The following is an 18,692-nucleotide window of genomic DNA, read 5'->3' on the forward strand; positions in this document are numbered from 1 at the left end:
TTTGGGTGTTTATTAAATCGCTAGGGTCTTAGCACAAGGGTCCTTTGATTTTATGAACGTAAACTCTTTAGTTTATAAATATATAAATGGCATATTAAATTATTTACATTTGATGTTTGGATCATTATTTTCAATGTACATAGATACATACTTTTTTGGATCTAGAGTAGGAGAAAAAATATTTGACCTACTTAGTCAAAAACCTCTTTGGTGCCCAAACAGATATATTCTATAAAAGAGACCAGACGAATGAATTTAAATCATGAGATTTTTTTAAATTTAGGTAAAGAACAGTTAAACAGCACCTCCAATGACAACAACGTTTCAAAGTCTACGCAAACCTCTAAGAGAGTCGACTTGTGTATTTCCATTAAAGTGTGTCCTGTGATATCGCGATATTTCTTTTCCTCCATTCTAATACTCAACAATTTCGTAAGTAAACAATTTATCTATGTTATGCTTGTTTAAACACTATTTTAATAACATTATTGTTGAAAAAAAAATCCTTGCAGTATAAATTTTGTGTCCAAGAAGTAAGAAGTTATTCGGTATTAAAAGAGACTTAACTTAGGTTGTACATAGAGTTTTAACTTGTATCTCTAACCTTGTTGGTTCTCTCACTGGTGTGGAGAAATACAATTTATGCACGTAAATTGCATAATGATTCAATAGGTATAAATATAGTTGAATTAAGTTACATGATGGTACTATGAAGAAATAGTATAAATTAAGAGAGAGAGAGAGAGAGAGAGAGAGAGAGAGAGAGAGAGAGAGAGAGAGAGAGAGATGTTTTTGGATCTCATTGGTGGATTTGTTTGTTTTTTAATTTATTTTATGTTTTTGGTAAACGCATGAATTGTTTTGGAATCACATGTGTATTGGTTTTTTTTCTTTTTTTTAAGAAACGAATTTTTTATTTACTGAAAATGTTACTATGATCAATTGTTAAATGGATTGGAAAAGTGTTGCATTTAAGAGATACTAGATAATAACCCGTGCAAGCGAAGGAAATAAGACAGCAAATTGATTTGATTTGTATTTTGAAGCGGATGTTTTGGGGTAGTTTTTTTTTTTTTTTTTTTCATTTTTTTCTTATCCCTTTACAATTGTAATAAAAAAGTAACTGGTTAGATTTTTATTTAGAGGAGCTGTCAGGGGCTATATTTGATTATACATATAAGTGACCGAAATTCTTTTTGTTGACCTGACAGGACACTGAGTTCTTTTCATGAAAACTGTAATCACCCATTCAAAAAACGTTTTATTAATTCTACATTTGTCAAATTATGTTGTTTCTGTCTACCCTGAATACGTTTTCGGTGTGTATATATATATATATATATATATATATATATATATATATATATATATATATATATATATATATATATATATATATATATATATATATATCAATTTTTGATATAAATATATAAGTTTTATCAAAGGCCCTTAGCCTAAAATAGCTTTTATTATAATAATAACGTTGTTGAAATTGTATGTGAATTCAAATGTTTGGGTACTGTATTTTCCAAAAGTCGGTCTTTTTAAAGCCAAAAAGCACTTAGTCGAGCAAGCACAGAAATCTATTATATAAATCTATTAATAGTGTTTTTAGAAAAATAAGACTCTCTAATCTACCCTAAAGCAACAGTTTGTTCTGTTTGATAAAGTAAAATACTTAGTACCGGTATTGATCTATGGTGGTAAACTTTGGGGTTATGAAAATTTAGATGTATTAAAAAAATCATTTGAAATTTGAAGATGGGGGAATAAGATGACGCAACTGCCCATTTGGTTTAATCGTACAATCCAATTTCAAATTGAACATTTTTTTCAATTATATATATTTGATATATTATAATACAAGTTTACAAAAGGGTAATTTCTAATTATATTCAGTTGAAATATTTGAAAAAACGATAAGAAAATAATAATAAATCCTAAAGTTTTGTATCGAACCCACAATCTAAAAACCTATGTTCTATAAAGTTACCTTATGCCTGGTGCTCTAACCACTGGGCCATTTCATTCACAACAAAGTCCGTTGTTTAAATGCTTTATGAGACGTTAGCCACGAATTTACGGACTTGTATTATTTTTCTAAAACGTTCAATTGTTCGGCTACAAAATGACATTTTTAAAGTATAGTGGGTCATCTCTACCACATCTTTGTTGATAAAAATTGGTTTAAATTACATTAAACCACTGTGACATTTAGACTATGACAAAAATATGGAGCTCAGACCCACTCTATAAAAGAAAAGGCATTGAAGTTATAAAAACGACACTATTTGGAGGTTTTGACACACATACGCCAGTTTGAATCAACCTATTGCAAGTATTTAGAATATTTAAGGGTTACAAACCGATGTTACGTTAAATTATACATTGTTTTAAATTATTTAAAAAAAATTATAAGATTTAATGATATTTTAATTTTGCAGCATCTTATCATTCCTCATATGGGCATTTTACACGCCTTAAAAAATTAGGTAAAGACATGGAACACATGGAGTACGTACGAACCTGACTACCAAAACCCCTACAACTTCATGATAAAAACTTATTAAACTTAAGTTTTATTGGGCTCTAATTCCTATTCCATCAATCTACATGGTCTCCGATGACAATCTTCCCTTTGCTCCTATCCTTGTCAGTCTGTCTTTTTTTCTTTCTTGGCAAGGTCTGTCAAACTTAACGGTATTACGGGTATACCTATCTTTCTCGTCGTCGCCATTGTTGTTGTGATAGACTTAGCGTGGTATCGCGTGGTCGATTTATGGCGGGGTTTATTCAAATGCTGTATTTATTGTGGACGCAAAAATAATTATAAAAATTATATATTAATTTCTATATCTTTTTAACCCGATTGATATAAACTGCGTAATTTATTGCAAAGATATATATTCATATAACATATTTAAATAAATCAATCAATCAAATATTTCTTAGCATGAACAAATACGCCACATATACCTTTAATCAGAGATAAAAGAACAGAGAAATTCAATCTACATAGCTGATATAGAATTTTTTTTAAAATGGGTAAAATAATACTCTTTATTTCATCTCCTGTAATTTCGCCAAGTGCATTAAGTATTTGCTGGTAGAAATTTGTGAAACAATGCACTGTTATGCAGCATATCATTTCTTACCGTCTTCTGTACCTAAAATCAACAGACCAACCTGATAACGAACCCGATTGTATTAATAATTCACAAAACCCTGTCGATTAAATTTACAATACAATGCTTGACATTATTATACAGAACTTATTTGTTTGTTAGAAACAATAAAAGGAATGGTACAAGTATAATTGCACGATATTATTACTGACTGTATACTTTCCTCGTTTATTCAATACACACCGAACCCGATAACGAACCCGAACATAAAAAAATTGTAATATAAAAATTAATTTTCTCGAAAATATGTCAACCAGACGCTACAAAAGTGTAAACTTGATCTGTAGTTTGACATTTTGAAACTGTTAAGCAAATTTCATATTCCTCAAACGCATAAAGAATTAAGCGTGGAAAACTGAAGTGGGACAGACAGACAGAGGGACAGACGGACTGACGGACGCAGAGGAAAGCTATAGTTATATAGATATAAGAACTGTTGACGACATAAAACTTAGGCGTTGACTGAACCGATATAAAGACGATATAAAGACAGATGCGACGTTCGTCAGTTTAATACACATTCAAAGTACTGAAGTACTGACGGTAGTTGATTTTATCGATTTTTATTTTCTTTAAATTCAAAAATAAGTTATTTTGCATTACAAGTACATGTAGTTTCTAATCTGTATTTGAATAACGCACATTTTCATAATGTGAATTCTCGGACTTTTCCGACAAGAATTACGAGTAAACTCCATATTAATCATGTTTAGTAAGTAAAGGTAGAAATATATGTATCAAATCATGTTTCAGTAATCGAAATACCGGTACTTTTGGAGAATTGTATGGATCCAAGCAATATTGAACTCTAGTCTCGTTCAACCAGACGCTCGGTCGTCGCCGTTAATCTTTGGGAGACTCTCTGCTTGTTGGAGATTTACAGAGACAGACGAGTGTCGGGTTGAACGCGACTATATATTGCACTATAGATAGGAATACATACGACTACAAAAATTATCTAAAATTGTTCGTAATATTTAAAATCTGACTATTTTCAATGTATTTATATATAAGTTTTCTTGAAAAACAATTCTTCAGCATACATTACATCGAATTTATCGATTATTTTCAAGAAGTAAGTCTTGTCAGCGGTGATGATTTGTGCTGAGGTCCAAACATTGTTTCAGTTCCGGTTTGCCAAATTAACTGCATAGGAGAGTTGATCAAAATCAACTCCCAAAAAAACTGTAAATTAAATTATTCTTGATATATTATTTCTTATTTATTTGCCTTAAAACTTTTTATGCTCAAAAAGCCAGGGTGCATTACAAGGCTATTATCGGAGTTATAATATTTTGAATTTTTCTTGCATTGCAAACAAATTGCAATTAAAAGTTTAAAACTAAATCTTTAAGCAAATATAGACCATCATTTTCGCAGGTCATTAGGCATTGTAAACAGAACTTAAGGGTTCTGGCTATATCAACAATATTTTAATAAAATCAAAAGACTTCGGCCGTCTCCTTTGACAGTTCATTTTCCGTGGTCCAGTTTGTCGATAAGCAGTAAAGTCTCCCGGCCTTCTGACGGTCCGACACCGAGTCCGTGCGAGCTCACAGGGGCTGTCAGATAAAGTCTAAATGCCCAGAATGACCTTCAAATAACCTAAATGGAAGTCTTATGATTGTCCGACCAATCAAGCAATCTAATAGTATAACAATCCTCCAGAAATATCGCCGTCAAGTTAAGTTGGCTCTATACACCACTTTTTGATGACGCAGTACGCAAAAAAGTAAATCTGGAAGCATGGAATTCCGCATCGTCGCAAACCACGGTTGATGGAGAGAATCGATGTGAATCACACGTGGGTCACCGACGATGGGAATTCCGGTACTGGCTGATTTATATTGAGGCGAATTGTGTGGGGGCCGCTTTTTTGAACAACTTGTAAATGAATAGAATTGTATTTCATAATTGGAAAATTCATTACTTACAAGTAATGTGGTATGTGACACATTCACGTTGTGTCGTATTTTTTATCGAAATAAACAATAAAATCAAGAATAATTTTGTAAATAGTTTTTTTCCCATCACCGACATATTACAGCGTAGCGCAGTGGTGTAGTGGATTCCCTACAAACCTGTAGGTCATGAGTTCGAATCCCGACGAGAACGAAACAATTTTTAACTTTCCAAAATTTTCTAAAACGTATTTTTTGGTTAAATACTGTGAAAGAAAATTCGCAACCGGTGAAAGTATATCAATTATAATAAAGTTTAATCCACATTAATATTGACAGATGTTCCTTACCACCTTAAGGGGGTGGAAGGTACGTGGCTTTGAATTTCTCTTAGGTTGGGTTACATAAATCCTATTATTTAATTTCCCTCTTTATTTATTTGACTTAGTTTTGCGTTAAAGCAAATATATTCCTTTATATAGGCCTATAATGAAATATGTATGTAGTTATAATCCCTACATGATATTTAGGAAATTTTCTTCAACTCAGAAATGAACAGTCCCCAAGGTGTTTGGGGCTTGGGAATTAGGTACAATAACTCTTACCTGAGGAACTTTCATACCAAATAAAATTTAAAATATTTTTTGTGTTTATTTGCAATGATTTTCATTCAATTTTTTATGTCACATTTATTAAGATACATTTTCTTATAATATCAAGCAACTTTTTCGGATGATTTGTGAACAGAGTAAGAAAATATGAAAAATGATGTTTTGAGAAAATACTAAAACAAATTGCAATAATAACATTTTTTAATGTTAAGAAGTGTTATATTTTTTTTAGGTGTCTGAAAGAAATATCAATCATATGACAAAAAAATTTCTCTCAATTTGTTCATAGTCATCTTCGCTAACCAAGGGTTTTCGGTCCACTTTGCTCCCCATAAACCCTTGGCGGATTTCATTACGAAAACTCGGTGATGTGGTGGCGCTACCTAGCGAGCAACCTGAGTTGCGCCCCTTACACATTTACATTTTAATCGAATTAAATAACGGGTTATATACACACTAGTGACACTACGGCATTAATATAGCTTGAAAACATGTTGACTACCGAATATCGGAACATAATTAACGATGCTATTAAATACGAGTTAAGTTATAACCTAGGAAAAGCACGGAATGTTTTATACCTAGTGTTTTGTAAGGACCTGTGTACCGGTGTTATATAGTGCCTTTTCGCATAACCATGGCATTTAGTGCCCCGGAAAAATGGCTATATAGCAGTTCTCCCCCCCCCCCGGAAAAATGGCTATACAGCAGTATTTCTCCCAAGGAAAGCTGATTATATAGTGGGCTTTCCCCCTTTTTATAGCCAGATTACCCCCACGGAAAACCTACTATATAGTGGATTTTCCCCCATTTTTACTTTCCGGCCATGTTTATCGCGGACCATTCGTGACAATAATTTGCAATAACTGATATGATATGAATTTCTCACAAAAAAAGGATAACCATGGCACTTACTTTTTTTCAACTCCAAATATGAACTAAGGGATGCGCCTTCATAACATTCATGTGTCATCATCGTTTATTTCACCTGTTCTCACCCCTTTTTGGAACAACTTTTACACGGATTTCGGAATACCTCGAATCTTTTTCATCTAATCGATGCTTATCTACAGTTTTGACTTCGACGTTATGAACACGTAGGAACACATTTGAGTGAAAATACGCCGGTTTGAAAATTTGATTTTCCAATGTATTACCATCAATGTACAAGCTTCTCCCAGGGAACTAACTGACCAATCTTGACTTAATTTTGTAGAGGAAGGGAATAAAAAGTGGAAATGTATTACTCCCTTCGTCCAAAAGGCTATCAAATTTAAATTAATACCGTTAGAATTGACGATCTTAAAAACAATTATATATTTCTTCTTCTAAATATCAAACGGGAGACAGGGTGCAATGATATAATGAGAAAATGAAATGTTTTAGTTTTACTTTGATTGATGGGGTTCTAAATCATGGGTAAGGGGTATTTTAATTATGTATTAAAAGCATGTGTAAAGTTAGTGTTTACCATTTCGTTTTAAAGTTACGCATATCCATATTTTTAAGCACATTTCTACGAAACGCGAGATATTATGATGTAAACATTTTATGAGTAATTGTGTATTTTTAAATGATGTTTTTACTTTTAAATGATCGTAAAAATATGTGCATGTGGTTATCTAGAGTTTTTGAGATATGGGGCCCTAAAAAATACATATTCTTTATAACTGGATTTCAAACATCGTGCTCGAAAACAACAAAGGCTCGTACCCTGCATGGGGGCTTAAATTTTTCGTGTCATCTACTAGTGGTATACCACTACCACTGTGAAAATATGGTTAATTGGTCATCTCTAGAATTTGAGATTCGGGTCCCCACTTATAGAACACTATTCAATCATAATAATGGGGTTTTAAACATAGGGCCCTGAAACATCAAGGGCCCCTACCCTGAGGGCTGAAATTTTCAGAGTCATCCTCAAGTGGTAAACCACTGCCACTATAAAAATATGGTGATATGGTCATCACTAGTTTATGAGACATTGGACCCTAAAGAATATGCACTATAATTATCATAATAGGATTAAAAAAATCGGGATATAAAAAATCGGGCTCTGAAACATCGGAAACAAAATTTCTCTAAAACAGAGGTTTAGCTTGGATGAAATTTTTACAAACAGACAAACAGTCTGATAGATTTATTAAGAAATTCTTAAAACATTCTCGTTTAATACAATTTCAGAACACAGAATTATGCATATAAGTGTATAACTTGTAAAACTTTTTTTCAATATATTACCTAAATTAAGTTCCATTACACACATGTTCAACTTTCAGCATTGTCTATAAAAATAACAAATCGGCAAAACGAAACTTAACCTGTACAGATGAATGCAGATATGTACATGTGTGCAACCTGGGAGTGTAGAAACATTGATTTTAATCCTTACTGGATTTCCATAAATATTTTTTATAAAATTTGAACCAAAAACGTGAGGGAGAAACCCTACTATGGGGAAAAAGGTACTATATAGTAGGTTTCCCCCCCGGGGGGAAAGGCTACTATATAGTAGGTTTTCCGGGGGGGGGGGAAACTACTATGGGGGAAAAACTGCTATTAAACACCGGGAGTGAAAAAGTCGCCGATTTATATGAAAGCTTTCATCCCATAAAACCAGGTATCGTTGTCGTGAATAATGCGAACCAAAGAAATTAAATAAAACAGAGCTCATTGACACTGGATGAAAAATCAAGTTTCAGCAAAACTGAAACTATATGGAAACCTTGCTGAAACTTGAAGTTGAAGTTTCATGTATAGTTTCCGCAATGCGGAAACCATTATATCGATTCAGCAAGTATCCGTTAGGTTTCAGTCAGCAGAAACTTTAGTCTAAGATTCCTGATGGTTTCCGCAATGCGGAAACTAAATTTGAATCGTGTGAGTAGTTGTGTAAATTATTATGGAAATATCAATCAGTTTCAGAACATTTCCGCTAGGTTTCAGTATGCTGAAACTTTAAGTTAAGATTCCTGATGGTTTCCGCAATGCGGAAACTAAAATTGAATCATGTGAAAAGTTGTGTAAATTATTATGGAAATATCAATCAGTTTCAGAACATTTCCGCTAGGTTTCAGTATGCTGAAACTGTTAGTTAAGATTCCAAATGGTTTACGCATTGCTGAAACTATTACTAAAATTGATTTGAGTTTAATAGTGATATCATTTATTTTCAACAGGTTTAAGTTTAATTCTAGCCTAATGATAATGAATCCGTACATACTAAAATGTATAGTAAGGTTTCAGCGTGACTGAAACTATATGTAAACATGTAACTATCTTCAAATGTGGCAAATAAGGCGATTAAGAACCTTACTAAGTAATTAATTGAATTTGAAAAGAAAAACTGATGTCTGATCTTGTTTAATGCATATGATGAAATCATTAATCTTAGGTACTCGGGCACGTGTATACATGTGTATACATTCTTTGTCCAGGTGACCTCCTCTGTGATTTTCCTGTATATTCTGTGTGGATTGCAGGGTTTTTTCTGTCAGGAGTGAACAAAAGACTGTTACATAACATATACACAGTACGAAGCGCGAGTTTATAACTGGAGCCCGGCGGGAATTTTTTTTCAATTTGTGTGTACCTGAGTTAGTAAAACTGATAAGTAAATTATAATTATTTAGTAAAATAAATTAATATACCTATTTTGTAACACTCCTTCTTAAATCATTTAGTTATCATTTGAATGAACCTGAGGTACAGTAACTAATTAAGCAAACAAATTAAGGTAAAGTCGTTGTAAATTTTTACAAATCGTACCAAATATTCGTACAACCTGAAGTTTAGAGCTAATTCATTTCTTTTTTAATACCACGCCAACACATGTACACAGGAATTTTTTTGTAAAAAAGTCTACAGTTGATAATAACAAGTAAAACCCACTTGGAGTTTGAGTCTAATATAATAATTGTTTAATTATTTACATGCATTTCAGACTTTACTACATGTATGACTGTATCATGATTCACTGAGGTCGGAAGCAAATTGAAAGGGGGGGGGGGCTGGACTAATCCTCAGAAATATTGAGAAAAAACCCTAATTCCCAAAATCATGAAAATCCTAATCCGTGGGGCGGGGGGGGGGGGGGGGGGGGGGCTTGTATGCCTATTACTCCAACTTCTCAATCTTTCAAGGTAAATTTAGGAACAATTACATTTCCGGCGAGAAAAAGTGTGGGGGGGGGGGCTATATGCCTATTGGTTAAGTCTAACTTTGCACTAACCCCCCCCCCCCCCCCTAGCCCCCCCCCCCCCCCGTATCGACGCCTATGTGATTCGTGCATTTCTATACTTTGTATTTACTTTCTGTACTGTAAACACAGATATTGATACATGTTTATGAAACATGCACATGTTTCTGTTATAAGATATAATAAGCATTATTTATAATTTTACTGAAGTTATACGTTATATTACAAAATCAGTTTAAAATCCAGCACTAGCCATGTGGTGCACGTGATCAGTTTAATCCCATTTTTAAAATTTGATTATACATTCGTATACATTTGATGTAGAAAGTATACCAAATAATTAAAATTATATTTTGTTTATATATCAGTCCGACGTGTACGTCTTACTTCCCGGCTTGTTTAACGCGTTTGTATCTTAATTTCATAAGTATTCTTAACGTACTGTTCATCGCATGACCAATCAGTGCACATGTGTAACTTTAAAATAATTGCCATCAATTCATCGTAGTTGTAAATTCACCGTATGGGTGAACGCTGTTAACCGGACCCCGTTAATTGATCGGCATCTAATTATATTTGTGATTTCTGTGTGTTCATGCAGAACCTGCTCTGTGATAAACATAATATTTTTCACACCTCTATATTTTGAATAAGAATATGACCGTGCTTAGAATCGCGGTGAAAATTGGACAAGTCAAGACTAACTTGTCAGTCAACTATATATGGCTCTATCATATTTAGTTTGGCAAAATCATCAGTACATGTAAATAATTTAATATAGTTAACGACAAAATCTGATACATATGTCTCATTAAAACTTGTTTAATTTCATTAGACATTTGTAAACAAACGGTCGGCCATTTTTTTTTGGTTAATCACGTGTTACAAATACAAACACATGCCAATACTTTGTCGTATTTAACCAGGAAATACTGACTCCGACAGTTCTTATTTAAAATAAATATACATGTATAAAGTATACTATTCGGTAAAAAATGATAATTTTGATTAAACATGTTAAACATTATTCATTTTAAACTATCCCAAGATGCACTTTTCCAAGATTTAGCGGGTTCTGATTGGTCAGTATTGGCGCACTTTATGATTCCGAGCGGAGGTTAAAATGGACAAGAAGGTGCTGTTGTAAAATGGAGAATTGAGAAGCATTAATAGCCTCTACAACAAGGAGATAATGCAGGAACGAAGAACTCATGTCAAGGTAACTTAATTCACAACATAGATACTCCCAATAACATTTTCAAGGCTCTAATTTATCTCTCATTTGTAAACGAGATCTCGCGCCATCAAATCAAGATGGCGTCATTTTTTCAAACTTGGTTCGGCGTTTTAATTTTATTACCGTATCTCTTTTAAATATACGTTTTGACCAAGTTAACCATTAACCAACGTTATATGCATGATGATCAAGATTATCCAGGGTATACACATATATAATTATATAAACGTCCCTAATATATGAATGCTTGGTTGGTAAACAAGACGAACAATGAATCTTTCGCACATTTTACGATTTACAAACTCTAAATGTAACGAAAAAAACTTATTAATTAAATCCGGAAAATGAAATCTTTCACGTTTATCTTTTCCAGTATTGACAGCATACAAAGTCAATGTTTCCGGTGATTAGTTGCATCCTCTGTTCGGTGATTCGGGTGAATGTTCAGCTGGACGATGTGAACGCAAGGTATTGCTTTGAAATTGATTATTTTCACCATTAACTTATACATGTGTTGGATGTTTATAATTTACTGTAGTAATTTTTGGGAAATCCAAGTCTAACTTATTGAAAAGGTGGTTGATTGGGGTGGGGGGATGAAACACACTTATTGTTGATAAGTTTTTCCATTGTTCAACAAACAATAATTGAATCAAAATGAAAATAACATAGCTTCAAACATAAAATGAAACATTTTAAACCAGATACTACTGTAGTCATTATATGACATAGTTTAAACAGCAACTGGCAACTGCATAGTAGCTTCTTTATTCAGAATTTTATTCAGAATGCTTTTATTACATGTTAGGCTGAATGACTTATGTTTATTGTTTACAAATCTAAATGAAACTTAATTATTCATGTTTAAGATAAATAGAACAGACATAAAGTACAGCCCAAGAAGAAGAATTTTAATGCTACCACTGTCCAGAACTACTAAGTCTGCTGTAGCCATGATGTGATCATATGAGTGCTTCACCGGTCTGGACAATGCTCGAAAGTCCCCCAAAAAGGCCTATTTCCATAAACTACGACTCGGGTTATATCAACAACAGCCAAGGACACTCCTTATTGATTCGAATGGACACATCTCTACGACCCGACTAAACCTCTGCAGAACAAGACTTTTTAACTGTAAAGTATTCTCATTTCAAAAAACCTATAAACTATAAAAGTACTTTTCTTATATGATCAAATACCAGTATATTACAATGTCTGTCTGTAAGCTAGAATCTTAGAAAATCACATGGTTTTGACTTATTAAATGATTGATTAGACCTTGCAGATATTAACTTTCATTTTCTTAAATAATTTGTTATATTTGCAAATATTGCATAAAATATTAGACTCCATGTAACATATATCCTCACACCTCCAAGTTGATAAGTGTTAACTACTTTTTTTTTCCATTTTCTTTGTTTAAACATTTCTTGATAACTTAGATTTTATTTGCAGCAATATATGAAAAATTAAGAAACCAATCTTAAATGTAAAAACACTGCATTAGGAGATGAATGCATGGGTCATAGAAATGATAAAATACACCAAACAATATTCAATTATGTCGTATATGAAAATATATAAAGACAACATATACCCCATGTATTACAATTTTTATATAACAAAATTACTTGGATGGAAAGTTGTTTCCATGTGGGTTTTATTTTAAACTGTGTTATGTAACTAATATATAATTGGAATTAGCTTTTATATCATATTAAGTAAAATGCTGGTATTGATGAGAATTGTAAGGTGAATGATCTGTGTGATACTTTGTATTTTATACATTCATGCTACAAAAAGCAAGTACATGTACATGTAGTAATACTTGTCATATATAAACAATGTATATTTTACTTCATGTCTTGGATTTAAAAATATTAATGTAGGTAAAGTAGTGAAATGTAGGAAGGTAAACCATGTGTAAAGAAGAATATTCATCAGGAATGAAGTGTGTTGCAATCAGCATAATTAATTAAATGTGTACATCATATTTTTGCACATGATTTGACAGACTGCTCCATTGTTAGCTTTTTATTGGCCAACAAGCTTTTCATATCTCCCTCTGGGTCATCTATTAAATACTGACAGGCTTATGATATTAAAATCTGATCAGTTGGTACATCATGGGTGGAAATGAAAAGTTCACTTTGGACTTAATGGATTATCAAAAAAATGATATCAAATCCTGTTCTATTGTAAAACATTAGATTATATTACTAACAAAGAAAAGGTTTATCCCAACTTGTAAGTGGGTCACTTTGACCTCATTTTGGAATTTATTGACATATTCAAATCAAATCTGGGTCAAACCTCTATAGTCAACTACCGTACTATCTTGTAGTGTATTTTTTTTTTAAAGATGGATACTTTAGACTTTTCAAAAATATGTTATGGTGTACATATTCATTGTAGTTCAAAACAAATTGAGACTAGTGTATCATGTTCATGTAACAGTGAAGTTTTCTTTGTTTATTCATGTACGTGCAGTTATTTTGTAAATTGCATTCATATTTTTTAAAAAGTAAGATCTTTGTTGCATTTTTAAAGGGAGATTTGATAGGCATTTAATCGAGATGAAAAAAAATACAAATGTAAAGATTTCTATGGGAGTTTTTTTTCTTGTGCAATTTTATCATTTTTTAAATAAAAGTCCCTAATAAGATAATTGCCATATGGATGTTTCTCCATTATTGTATCTTGGCTGTATTTTATTTATTATTGGAAACAATTTCAGATTTTTGAACAAAATAAATTTGGAACTGTTTGAAATTGTTTTGTTTTTACATAAAGTAGAAACCTTGCTCAGCTTTTGTGAAAGCAAAAATATAAAAAGTTTCAGTAAATTTCAGTTGCGGAAACCCTTTGTAAACAATATGTTTCCCAATTGTATATGGAGGTTGAAACTATGCAGAAACTTCAAGTTTCAGTAAGTTTCCGTCGCGGAAACCATTTGTAAACAATATGTATCCCAAACGTATATGGAGATTGAAACTATGCAGAAACATCAAGTTTCAGTAAGTTTCCGTTGCGGAAACCATTTGGATTCATGGACAGCCTAAGTTTCAGCACTGCGGAAACTAAATGAAACTTGAAGTTTCTGTGCTGAAACCTGTCGGAAACTTAACGTAAACTTAAGTTTCCGCAGAGTTTCCAAAGGGTTTCCGCAGCGCTGAAACCAGATATTTCATCCAGTGTGAACCTTTAAAAGCAATAACCATAAACAGGAACGTATATACTAACGGGATAGGCAACTCCTACATTCGCCATGTTTACTTCCCATGCTATCACGCGAGCCTTGACAAGTTTGTAGAACTATGTTCTATCCCAGTAAAAAATATTGGTTTTTAAAGCGATCTGGTTAGAACATCGTTGGGGAGGCACTGTACTCGAGAACTGTTAAAAGCACCGAATGTTTTACCAAAGATCACACATGTGTTTTCTTTTAAAGTTTATATTTACAAGCATGCGATTGGATCAGCTACTCGCAGCTGCAGCCAATCATAAAACGGAGCTTGTCACCGAGTTTTCGTAATGAAATCCGCCAAGGGTTTATGGGGAGCAAAGTGGACCGAAAACCCTTGGCTAGCGAAGATGGTTCATAGTTAACTTTTTAAAAATTATTTTACAAAAACACGAAAAAACATTAAAAAATTCTTTTAAAATACCTATAGTATCCCTATCATCATTTTAATATTTGATAAGTATATGTTTTGTGGTCTTCTATTGAAAATTGGAATAAACTGTGGGTGTATAGAGCCACCTTAATTAAGAGGCAATATCTTTCTGACGCGTAGTGATACGGTCAGTGTGGTGTCACATTCCGCCATTAAAACCTTTACCACTTCCGGCGGTGTATGTACACCCCGTCTCGCTTCAAGCCAGATCGACGCGGGTCCACTTAAAAGAAATAGAACCCAGATTAAACCCCGAATATAAGATTCATTGATTGCTAAACAATAACAGTTATTATGGTAATGTCCGAGGGACATAGAAATTTAATAAAATTAAGCATACCAGCTTACATTGCATCTCCTTGACTGTCAAAGCATATTATTGTTCTGCATGTAAATTCATCTTGATGAATTGAGTGAAAAAATCGTAAAACAAAATACCCAAAATAAGGTTGATTTTTCAGAATTATTATGTATATAAGAGGTGTTAACATCTAGTCATTTTGATTTGTGGACATAAATAAGATGTCACGAACTTTCAGTGTTTTCATTAACTCCAGGCAGTTTATATGCATGCGGTTTCTTAATTGTTCTTATTTATAATAATGTGCCACTGAAACGGAAATTTTAAAAAATATATAATTAAATAGTAATTTGAAGCGATAGTGCATGGTCTGTGTTATCGCCTGGCTACGTGGAGCAGTTCAGGGGTGTTTCTTTGCTTATCATCCTGGGTTTTTTTTTAAAGGTAAGTCTAACTCACTCCCTCCCAGGAATGAGAGATATGAAATCTTTGCGAAATAGTCTAGAGTCGATACGCGTCTGAATTTTATTATACTCAGAAGAAAATGTCACCACAGGGATGAGCCAGAGCCCGACGTTAAAATCGTCATTCCAGTTGGGTCGTATATGATGCATTTTTTTCAAAAGACCAGCCAATTGTGTTGATTCAAACGTTAAATCGCCCCCTCCAATCAATATCGAATGCACTGATGGAGAATGACCATTGTGTAATCGCTAGTCACTTAACTATATAAACTTTTTCTGGGCGTTTATTTTGTTTGTGGGTAATATTGGTCCCCGTGTTCGCCGTTGCCTTTTCTATTGGAGAATATTCGCCGAATCGATAGGGTAATATAAAACAAACAAACTTTTCTCCACTTATATCTCATAAGCAAAAAGCGCTTATGGTTGGATGTTGACAATTCCCGACTAATGCATGTATTAATGGAGTTTAGTCTATAGTAAACTTGTGTATTCTCAGGAGGTTAACTGGATATACAAGTAGGAAAAGGTAAGTGCGCGAACTTTACAGAACAATTTCCTTCTAATTAAGCAAAAAACTTTAACCTAAGTAACTTACTGTCCTCCCTGGAATCCGATACGGTTTTAAAGCTTAAGTAACGCCTGGAAGAATGAAGTTAACAAGATCTAATTATTTTTGACCAGCTGCATAAAATGACACGTTGTGCTCAACAGCGAGTATTCTATCGGACGGGTCCCCTCTGGACGCGTCACCGCAAACTGTACCACCAGTATAAACAGTTGTGGGATCGCACGGCACAGCTTCCCGGGTTAACGAGCAGCTCTAACAATTACTCAGGAATTTACCGAATTGAGCTCCTTCAGAGTTTTAGATGATTTTTTTTTTCAAGATTTGCGGTGAATCTTATTGTAACAAAATCATAGTTTGCCAACAACAACCGTTGTTTTAAACATAAAGGAAGTTTCTCTTGAAGAGGCGTCTATAGTGTCTTGTCTTGCTCTGGTCACAGTATGTGTGCCCCTATTTAGAGAATCAAATGGTACTACTACCAAGAAAACTGTTCGCTTATTCAAAGTCATGTTCTAATTATCAATCATCATGCCTCACTAGGAAGCTCTATTTAAGTAAAAATTGCTGAACTAATGTAAACTTATTTTCTTTATAGAGACTGAGGCACCATGAGTCTTAGAACGTAACTTCCTTCTTTGAGAACCACCGTCATGGTAAGGGGTGAGATCAACTTCACGCTGAACCTCTCCTACGGGGACGCAATCTTCCTCCAGGACAACGGGGGAAACAACACCGCGCTGCAGAACGCGTTCTACATGCAGTACGTGGTCAACGGCATAATCCTCCCGATTCTGTCCGTGTTCGGAGTCTTTGGGAACATTCTGACAATGGTCGTACTCTGGCGACGGGAGATGCATTCGACTACCATTTTGTTCCTGCGGGCTCTTGTGTTAACGGATACCGGAATCATTGTAGTAGTCGCGCTAACTTTGACCCCGTTTACTTTGTCTTTCTTTCACCCAGGGCTGTGGTATTTTAAAGATGTGATATACCCCAATGTATTTACCCCAGTGACGTATATTGTGATGGTCATCCAGCAGTGCAATGTGTGGATAACTGTGTCGGTCAGTGTGGAGCGATATATCTCTATCTGTCATCCATTCAAAGCAGCCAAAATATGCACAAAGCGAAGGACATGGATTATTCTGTTCGCGATATGGGGAATTTCAATCATTTACAACATTCCAAGAATTTTTGCGAACAGGTCTCAATCCCCGTGTTCCCCTACAGACGACAGAGAATGCTACATGCTTGTGGATACTACATTTGGCAAAACGACATTTTACAACAAAGTGTACATGGTATGGATGTACGCTGCTTTAATTTACATTATTCCACTGATTCTTCTAGCGATCCTAAACTGTTTGATTATCATAAAATTAATGCGCAAGCGTGCAAGGAGAATCGGCACAAATATTCAAGATGACAATGAGGCAAATCTTAGTCTCATTTTGGTTTTAATCGTGATAGTCTTCATTTGTTGCCAGACTCCGGGACTATTCTCACAGTTTGACTTTCTCTTCGATCCCATTGTATTTATTCAGTGGATAGCGTTTGGGAACACTTTGTTTGTGACAAACTCGTCCGTGAACCTCCTGATCTACATGGCCGTCGGGCGGCGGTTCCGCAAGGTGTTACTCAAAATGTTTAAGAAAATTTTCGGACAATCTGTATTCTCGCGCTCAAGGAACTCTGGATCAAGCTCCGACCACGAGCTTTTGGAGACATTAAGATCTACTGTACATTACAAAGACTCGGAAGTGACGCAAGTGAACGACATACACAAACTCGAGAAAATCAGACTTACTTCTTAATACGGTGTGATCTTTTATCCGCACAAGTGTCTCGTGATTGTGACTTACATGTCTATCTTATTATTATTGTGATTCATTAATCAGTTGTTTTATTACGTTAAATTGTTAAAGGATGTTTATATGTATAAAGTTTCATTGACAAACGGTTCTTTAAGTTGATATAGTTAAGTCTTGTCCTTCAAGGTATGATAATGAAATGAGAAATTCCTTAATTGCATTAGAATTTCAAATTCACTGTTGCATTATTTATATATTAAGTATTTTAGTCTGGGCCGTGTGATGGCATTAGTAGGAATTCTGAATACAATTCATACTTCGAAATGTATAAGTTGTTGGCGTAAATTAATTTATTAGATATGCTCAATTCACAGTTCTCTGGGTGCACCTTCACGCGGCATGAATTATGCAATGGTTTCCCCCGGATATTTCATCACACATCAGAAACAAATATATGGAATACCCTCAAGATAAAAAAAAAATCAAGTACATTTGTATTACTCATTCGAACACCTCGTTTTATCACGAAGGACCCGCAGCCAAATCCGACTACTGTTCAATATTATCGCAAGGTAGTCTTTATGTGATCGCAGGTCTCCAAACAAAAAACGAAAGATCTGTCGCAAGACCGACACCGGTGATAGCTCTGGTGCTCATCTTGTTACAACAATAAGGTGATGTATACCAAAAGAAAGTCATGGATGCATGTTTAATTAGGTAATTAGTAGTTTTCTTA

The 18,692-nt window shown here is 33.9% G+C and overlaps 1 protein-coding gene across 2 annotated transcripts; it reads left to right on the plus strand.

Moving 5' to 3' along the window:
• The first annotated feature begins 209 nt into the window (after positions 1 to 209).
• LOC136269748 (FMRFamide receptor-like) lies at positions 210 to 18,102 on the plus strand. Of its 2 annotated transcripts, none has more exons than XM_066073828.1 (2): positions 210 to 432; positions 16,741 to 18,102. In XM_066073828.1, the coding sequence occupies exon 2, from the start codon at positions 16,796 to 16,798 to the stop codon at positions 17,957 to 17,959; it is 1,164 nt and encodes a 387-aa protein (XP_065929900.1). In that variant the 5' UTR covers positions 210 to 432; positions 16,741 to 16,795; the 3' UTR covers positions 17,960 to 18,102. The 2 variants fall into 2 exon arrangements, with proteins under 2 accessions (XP_065929900.1, XP_065929899.1); XM_066073827.1 differs by lacking the exon at positions 210 to 432 and adding an exon at positions 15,970 to 16,103.
• The last annotated feature ends 590 nt before the right edge of the window (positions 18,103 to 18,692 follow it).

The sequence above is a fragment of the Magallana gigas genome, chromosome 10, assembly GCF_963853765.1.
Source record: "Magallana gigas chromosome 10, xbMagGiga1.1, whole genome shotgun sequence".
Lineage (NCBI taxonomy): Eukaryota > Metazoa > Mollusca > Bivalvia > Ostreida > Ostreidae > Magallana > Magallana gigas.